At 39.7% G+C, this 8,936-nt stretch overlaps 1 protein-coding gene across 13 annotated transcripts in view; it reads right to left on the bottom strand.

Moving 5' to 3' along the window:
- Positions 1 to 6,280: 6,280 nt before the first annotated feature.
- Positions 6,281 to 8,936, bottom strand: part of SCML2 (Scm polycomb group protein like 2) — a 112,427-nt gene continuing 109,771 nt past the window's right edge. For 11 of the 13 annotated variants that reach the window (XM_036305653.1, XM_036305654.1, XM_036305648.1 and 8 more), the window contains 2 exons: positions 8,524 to 8,675; positions 6,281 to 7,465 (listed from right to left, as the gene is read on the bottom strand). In XM_036305653.1, coding sequence (XP_036161546.1) covers positions 7,325 to 7,465; positions 8,524 to 8,675 — 293 coding nt within the window. In that variant the 3' untranslated portion in view covers positions 6,281 to 7,324. Of the gene's footprint in view, positions 7,466 to 8,523; positions 8,921 to 8,936 lie in introns of those variants that run through there. The other 2 variants (XM_036305658.1, XM_036305657.1) reach the window with 2 other exon arrangements.

Raw genomic sequence — 8,936 nt, 5'->3', positions numbered from 1 at the left:
ACTGTACATTAGAATCACATGAGAACCACTGCTCTAAGTGTCCTCTGCCCTTCCTTATTGAAACTTGTCTCCTCAGCTGTGTCTAATTTGTTAATTCAGGGTGGATGTTCTCCGATTTAGTTGCTCTTCTGGCCTGGCCTTAGGCCTATTTGGCTGCCATTTTCTATTCCTATGTAAATTTGAATGCAATGGCAGGTGTCAGAGCAACCATATTGGACCAAGAGGTGAAATCCACATGTCCAGGAAAGCACAAGATGGAGGAGTGTGGATTTCTGATAATGGGGGACATCTTCTACTAGCAACATGACAAGAGAGAAGTAAGTTTCTATCCTTATGAAGCTCCTGGGATTGGGGATCACTTTGTTAGAGTACCCAAACCCATATCCTAACTACTATAAAAACAAGTGAGGGAGAGAGGAGGAAGGCATTTTACAACTCTGTGGTTTCCTTCCTTGCAACTCCCACCCCTCCAGGTTTTTGTTTGTTTGTTTAGGTTCCTAGGCCAGTGATTCTCAACCAGTGTGCCACAAGAAGTTTTAAAACCTACAATACCTGACTATTTAGTCAGGGGCACTGACCTCTTTTCTCTTAGACTGTCAAATTTAAAAATGACAACAGCCAACACAATAGTGGTCCGGAGTGAATGAATCAAAATTATACCCATTTTTTTGTAAGTTCGGCAAAAAATATACCTTTTTTTGGTGTGCCTCAGAATTTTAGTGATTACTTTATGTGTGCCATGAGATGAAAAATGTTGAAAATCATTGTCCTAAGCCATTGAAAAAGTGGGAGGGTTAATACAGGTAGCTTGCAGCTCAAACAGGTGTCCTGGTGACTTTCAGCAGTAGATGAAAAATCCACAATCCTGATAAGACTTCTTGGAGTGGCAGGGGTTGGGAGGGACCGACTTGGCTCCCCTGTTACTTGCCCGAAGGGTCACACATCCTGTTCCGCAGGCTCTGTGCTGACCAGCTCCTCCCCATGCTCCTCCAAGCCCAGTCCCCCTCCTTCCTCTGCCATTGACACTCTAGGATCCCACTAGCAAGCTGTCATATTTAACCAGATGGCCAGTTGGGAATTTTACAGTTTTTAATTCTCTTCAGAGCCACACTCTTCTCCAATAATTCACTCTTCCTTCCTATAGTTCCAATGCTTGCCAGTATGTATGTAAAACCAACCAGATTATCTAAAGGCCAAATGGCAATGTATGGCACTAGCTCTCATACTTGTGGAAAGGGTTGGGATGAATTGGGTACAAAAAATCAAGTTAAATTAGATTCCCAAAAATATGACTCAGTCAACAAATTCTTGGGTCTTACCTTGTTCTAGGTGCCAATATGGAGATAGGAGACAGCAGTAAACAAGCTGAGGAGACTCACTGCCCTAATGAAGAGTTCATTCTAGTGGGGAAGACATATAATGTACAAATAAACAGTGTCAGGAAGTGCATAAGCCATATTTCACCATATTTTTGAGCCATATTATTAAGTCCAAGAAAACCCAGTAAGTTACAACCACACACCTTGGCATCTGGCTCACATATCCCATAATAAGGAACAGATGGCTTGGCCTAGCCCCACATGCCTTCTTGCTCCAGAATCCAGTCTGAAGGAGCAGCCCCTACTTGGCACACACTGTGTTCATAGCAGAGGGTAATGGAGGAGAGAGATGATCAAGAAGCCATTGTGAAGCTCCTACTGGGACCTGATGTATTTCAGGTCCACTTACATCCCACGGGCCAAAGCAGGGTTCAGGGCCAACAAAGGGGTGGACACTAGATTTTTCCTTCAGAGAGGATCTGCAAGTCCCATGGCAATGGATGGGTTGCAAGATCCTTTTACGGGGAAGGGAAAAGTCAAGGATTGGGAACAATAACATAACCCATCCTAAGTTTAAATACAATGGAGAAAATAAAGCAGGGAGAGTGGACTAGAAGAGCCAGGTGTCTGAGTATAATGTGGTAGGTAAATTAAGAAATGTCAAATAAGTATTAATGAGTTATGGTTTGTTATTAGGATCACAATGTATGTTCAAGACTGCTAGCTGTTTACCAAATATCTACTTCCCCACCTTCCTGAGCACACACTATTTTGGTCAGCATTATAGTCTGGTATGGCCACAGAACTGAGCCCAACAAAAAAAATGGAAAGATAAGTGTGCCATGTCCCCAACCACTTGAATCAAGGATCCCAAGGCCCCAGAAGAAGGTGCAGCTACATGATGGAAGGAGTCTGGGTTCCCAAACCAACACAGACAAATGGGACATCTGCTTGGGATTGTGACCAACAAATACACTTCTATTATATTGGAGACAAAATACATTTTGGGTCTATTAGTGCCAGCAGCCTAGACTATTCTAGGGCATCATGTCACCTTCCTAAACATTCTTACCTGGCAGATACTTTATTTGAAGCACTTCAACCCAAAGAAAACTTGGAAAAGGGTGTCGCACAAAACTTCCAATTCCCAAACCCAGTCTAGCACGTTACGTAACAATGATGTCCACTGCTAATGTAGTGGCAAGGAATAATTAGGGAACTTAAAACAAAGGCCATGCTCTTAGAAAATGGGCAAACTATCAAGGTGATAACAGGAAATTCATGATGTATAGAAAGCCACCTCATAGTGCTGCTGTTCACAGTAATGTTCATTTAAGTGGACGCTCTGGGAGGGACTTGTGAACACAGGATATATTGGCAAAAATTAACCCTGAGGAGCTTTTTCGGGTATATGCAGGAAACATACTTGTATCTGTAAGTCCTGTCATGCTGATCGAAGGAATGAGGGTGGCTATAGAGGAGTAACACAAACCAGGGCTATCCTTCAGAATGCATGGAGGACAGTGTTCTTCTACTCCCTCCTGACACCCCCCCCCCTCTTGTCCAGCAACTTAATGGAATTGAACCTTGAAAGCATCTCTCCCCAGTGATTGCACACCCAGTTCAAGCTTGCCCACATTTCCCACTACATTAGAAGCAACTCTGGTGCTATGGGACCACCTTCCCTGGCTTTAGCAGTGCCATCATCACTGAGGGGAGATACTTAAGACATAAGTGGGAAAAGAAGGGAAAGGAAATGAATCCCTTTGTCTAAAAAGCAAACAAAATTAGAGAAATATTACTGGAATAACCAAATTAAGAGTACTAAAAACTTTGAAATAACCAGGCTTGGTACTTGGAGGAATTCAGCAGAAGGCTCAAGAGAAAAAGAGGAAACTTTGGGGGAGGGTTGTTAATAATTCAATGATTCTGACAATTGATTCTTACAGAAAAACACCCTGAGATTATGTCATAAACTGACGAGTTTTAGAAACAACTGTATGTTCATTCAACAGAATGGCAGTCCTACTACACTGTGCAGTGTATCCTACTATCTGTCTCTTCAGGTTTTTTTTTTAATATACAAAATATTTATATTATTGAACTAGTAACACTTGATGTTCTCTGTGTCTATAAAACTTTGGACCACATAGCTGATTTGTTAGATCTAGTCCACTCCACCTTACAAAAAAAAAAAACAAAAACAGAAAAGATTTTAGGTAGCTTCATTCATTGATGCCTCATCAAAATTTTCTAGAACCATGAACATCCTCCTCATCAGTGTCTTCTGGTTTGGGGTGGTCACAACTGTCACCACCACCCAGTACTTTGGAACACTTTACATTAGTCAATCCATATATTAATGTCTAAGAGCTTAACTTCTCTACTCTTATATAAATCTAACATGTGACATGTTCAATCTGCTCTCAGTGAATTGACTTCTGTGCCTGGTGGACTATGACTCTCCCCACCCCCTACATATAAAGGGACTTGAGTGGCTCAGGCCTATCCAGGCAGGTGGAGAGGGGAGGCCAAAGGTGAAGTGGGGTCTGCAGAGGCCATAACCCTGCCCTGGCTACCCCCTTGCCTCTGAGGGGTTGTTCCCACAAATGAATGAGCTTAATTAGGCACTTTAGTTCTTCAGCTGAAGAACAAGACACAGAATGACTGATTTGACACTGCTCATGGTCTCTTGGAGCTCATGCATGCTGTAAGCAGCCTGAGGTTCTCCTTTCCATGAACGTTGAATAATCTCAAAGATGTGCAGGCAGCTTGAGGGGAGGAGCTGGGCTCCTTATGTCTTAAATATCTCCCCTCAGTGATGATAGTGCTGCTAAAGCCAGGGAAGGCAGTCCATACCAGAGTTGCCACTCATATGGGAAATGTGGGCAAGCTTGAACTGAGTCTGCACTCACTGGGGAGAGATGCTTTCAAGGCTCAATTCCATCAAGCTGCAGGACAAGGGGGATATCGGGAGGGAGTGGAAGAACACTGTCCACCACGCATTGTTTCCCTCCCCTAGAGCCCATCATTCCCTGATCAGCCTCAGAGGACTTCGGGATACAAGCAAGTCCCAGCATCACACTGTAGAAACAGCTCCCAAAATGTAAACACACTTCATTTCCTCAGCCAACTGTGAGTACAATCCCTTCTGCTGCTTGAAAAAACAGCGCTTTTCTTCCCAATTACATTGTTTCCAGTTGTGATGTTGAATTTTTAATTTACAATATTACAGAAGGGCATGGCTTTTTCATGCTTACAGAGGCGTCCAGGTTTAAAAGTCTGGGAAATCCTTCTCTGGAATATGTCCTATAAGATACTCCAACCATCAGAAATCACACAGATGAAAGCAAATGCTCGATGTGCCCAGAGGGCTTCAGAGCTCAAGTTGCTCAATTCTTTTGGCTACAGAGTCTCCAAGATGGAATGGGAGGCAAAACTAGAGGAAATATTATTTTAAAAGCCTGGCAAGTTCACAGGAGGCTAGCATAGCATTCTATTCTCTGCACTAATAATTTACAAACCAGTGAAGAACAAGTGGTTCTGAATCACCCAAGTCTCAGACAGCAAATGGATGCCCTATTCCAGTCACTGGAGCACCAACCCCTGGAACCTATTATGACCATGTGGCCTCCAGTGAAGTATAGAACAGGCTGCTAAGAAGCAACAACAGAAAGTTTCTGGGTTCACAGACACCTAGCAGCAGCTCCTGGGGTGGGTGGGCTGAGGAGTCAGATACTGAAGGCGAAAAACCACAACTCTGAGCCTCTAAGGCAGTGGTTCTCAAACTTCCTAATGCCACGACCCTTTAATGCAGTTCCTCATGTTGTGGTGACCCCCAACCATAAAATTATTTTCGTGGCTACTTCATAACTGTAATTTTGCTACTGTTATGAATCATAATGTAAATATCTGATATGCAGGATGTATTTAGGCGACCCCTGTGAAAGGGTCGTTCGACCCCCAAAGGAGTCGCGACCCACAGGTTGAGAACCGCTGCTCTAAGGCCTTCTGAGCATGTAAGCTGGGAGAGTTGAAGGCAGAGAGACAGTGCAGCTTCTGTCCCCCACTGGTAAAAGAGCATCCAGAATCACCAGACAGATGAACTCAGGTGAGGCAATATCTGGGGCACTGGCATTTTCTAGCATGCTGGCTTCATCAATAACATTGCAAGTAACTAAAGCTTTGAGCACAGACAAAGCTCACTGATTTAACTTCTGACTGTTCCCCTGTTCTCATTTAAGGCCCCTTCAAGAGACCAGCCCTTTGCCCCTATGAATCTGTTCACCCATGGAATGAGGTCAAGTGTTAAACTCGAGTATTTGGACATATAAAACCACAAACTTACTAGATTGCTGCTTTTTCAATATACCCAATTCATACATAAATGTAACGAGGTGAAAGCAAATCACAACTGAGACTCTGACACCAGTTTTTGCTGTTATTTAACTTTATTATATTTTAAAATCTGATAACTGTAAAACATAGTATTTGTATAAACACCTGAGGACTGTTCAACTGGACATAGCGTCTTCACTCAAACAATTTGAGAGAAGACCAAGTTTAAATTAGAATTTTATCTTATAACACAAAAGAAATAACATAGGTGAAACCACCCTTTAAATAGTTGCATTCTTGTATAAAGTACATTTGCTTTTCTAAAAAATAAAATGAACATTCTTGCCCCTGGTGTATATTTCACTGGCATTTTCAACAAATGGCTAATACTTTTAGCACAAATTCTCATAGCTTATAAACATTACTCCAAAGTTATACAAAGTAATAACAATAAACATATAGCACCATTTCCCCCTGAAAGTTCTACTTTAAAATTAAAGCCCAAATGATGTCAAAATCAATGCATCTTCCAAAATTTAGCAGAATAAATGGCTCAGAACTAAGCAAATTAATTAGAAACATTGCATAGGACAGAGAACTTCCCTGTAGGGAAACCAATCTATGAATTGTTTCTTATCCCCTGAAGACTAAGCTGAGAGGTACTAATGATAGCAAATGATGCACATATTGTTTTACAGAATAAAAACGTCTGATTATATAAATAGTTTATCATTACCTCTGTGGCAGTGTAAAGTGCCATATTAAATTCAAAAAGAGCAGATTTATTTCTTTGTACACCTACAGGTATAGAATAATATATAAATATGCTGTAACCATATGAGGAATAAACACAGACAATAAAATATATATCTTGTAAAAATTTGGGCACGGCTGTCTTCAAATAGAGATTTGAGAAATGAATGCCTACCTATGTTGTTTTAAAATAATAGGTATTCCATTGAAAAAAATTAACCAGACTCCATCCAAGACACCCTTTTAGTATAATATCTCCTACATAAAGCAACTATTCTATCTAGCTTATAATTGCTTGAAAATTATCAAAAACAGATAAGAACACTTTATGAAAGTTTATAAGCTTGCTTTTTTTCTTTAAATATGAACAAATATAACATATAGAAAAATAACAAAAGGGTAATAATTTATATGGTTATTCCCTTTCTGGAAACTGGTAGAACACGAACAGAACACTGTTATAACAGACAAAATATTTGAGAAAGAGATGATTTCTGCTGTTGTATCTTTAAATTTTCTTCTAACGACAACTTCTCATGGATTTTACTAGAGAACTTGTCAATCCCTGATACTTTCCCCTTTGGAATTTAGCTGTTTTAGTTCTATACATAAACATTAACTGAAATCAAAGGTTTCTCTGTTTCCTACCTGAAGTATACTTGTAAACTGTATGATAAAATAATAAACTATAAAATAATAAAAAGACATAAAGAAGTTGTCAATTTGAATATGCTAATACTAATACATAAAACGGTATTTAAAGATGTAGACCGGACTGTAATGTAGCTCTGCAATTCTGTATGTAACATTCTTTTTTAGGAACTGTCTAGAAAACTAAAACTGCTAAGAGAATAAAAATACTTTTAGATTAATAAATTATCAGGACAACTGAGAGAATCATGGCTAATACAAACTTATATATTTTTAAAACTGGGTTTCCCTTCTTTAAGTTTTTCAATGTGGTAGCATAACTTTAGAGCTGGCCCCAACTTCAGCCCCATATACTTCATTACAACATCACTTTTGAGTAGTAGCAGAGCCTTCCCATCAATTTCCTATAGAGAGAAAGAAATTATAAAAATTAATAATGCATTCATATTTTGTCGTTATTTATACATAAGAACATTTAAAAGAGAGAAGCTGTACATTCCCAATATATATTGTCTGAATAGACATTTATTCCCTGAGAACTATTTAAAATATAATTTATATAGTAAAGCATCATTTGATAATTTTTAAATTCACTTCAAATTTTAAGAAAAAGGAAACTTAACCCAGTATCTTTTTTAAAAATGGCCTAAGCATCAAACTAGCTAATTCTAAATAATGTGTACCGAATAAAATACTACATTATCTGTGACAAAGGGCAGAAACCTGTAAGCGGTAGAAATGAATTTCAGACGGCCATTAACTATCTTAGAAAGGCTGGAATATGAATATGTCAACATCAACGCAAACTGTAAATGTGGTATATAGTGTTGTGTTTATTTTGAAAGCTAATCAGTTTGTTGTAATCAGTAATTTTCTTACAATATTGAAAAGGATACATCAGATATTTGGTCACAAATATGATTTATTAGAAAATATAAACATATTCTTTAATAGACATAAGGCATCCTCCTAAAATTCTTTATTTCCTTAATTAACCAATTTATGTCACAGAAGCATATTATTTGGTATCCATAAAATAAAGCTGCACTTAATCTTATACAGTTGCTGAATTCATTGGGCATCAAAAACAAGATGGACACCCTGTTACAGCTTGTGGTCACCCCCTCCTACTCATGGTCCTGGGGCTGAGCAGGGAGCAGGTGGGGAGGAGGATCCTTGTAGCTGCCGTTACAAAGAAGACACCTGAGAGTGAGTGACCATGCTGAATCATCTTCTCTTGAGAACTTGAAGACTTGTAGTATTTTAGGTACTCGGGTACCCATTTAAAGTATAGATCCAGCCTCTACCACTTACGGATCTAACTTTGAACAAGGTAACCTTTCTCACATATGGAAAAATCAGTTGATAGAGTTCCCCACCATCCACACTAATCAGCTTCCAACTGAAGAGCCTGCACAGAAGTCATTCAAAGGCAGGAAAACCGGATCAAAAGATACATTACATGTTGCCTGAAGAGGTCGGCGAGGGGGCCTGATATCTGAGGATCTTTATGTTTCATAAACTGTATCACTTCATCCACACACCAGGTTGAAGGGTCCTTAGAGAAGCCTTGCTTCAGGACACTGGGGTCAGGTACAGCTATATAACTTGGAGCTTCAATGGGGGGAAAAAAGACAAATCATACTTGACCTGATCATTATCCTGAAAGAAGAGATGTTAGGTAGGAAGTGATGAACTCATTCCTGGAACCATCTGTTAGGTACCCTGGCAAGGACCCAGGACTCCAAGTGTAAAATCCAATGAAAGCTTAGATAAAGATGATGTGAGGATGGGTACCCATGAGCGTCCCATCTGACTGCCCATGAACAACAACAGCAGCTTCCGAAGTTACTGTAAAGCTTCAAAGTTCATAAA

The sequence above is a fragment of the Myotis myotis genome, unplaced genomic scaffold, assembly GCF_014108235.1.
Source record: "Myotis myotis isolate mMyoMyo1 unplaced genomic scaffold, mMyoMyo1.p scaffold_m19_p_4, whole genome shotgun sequence".
Taxonomy (NCBI): Eukaryota; Metazoa; Chordata; class Mammalia; order Chiroptera; family Vespertilionidae; genus Myotis; species Myotis myotis.
Note: the sequence above shows the minus strand (reverse complement) of the source record. Positions and strands in the feature narration are given on the sequence as shown.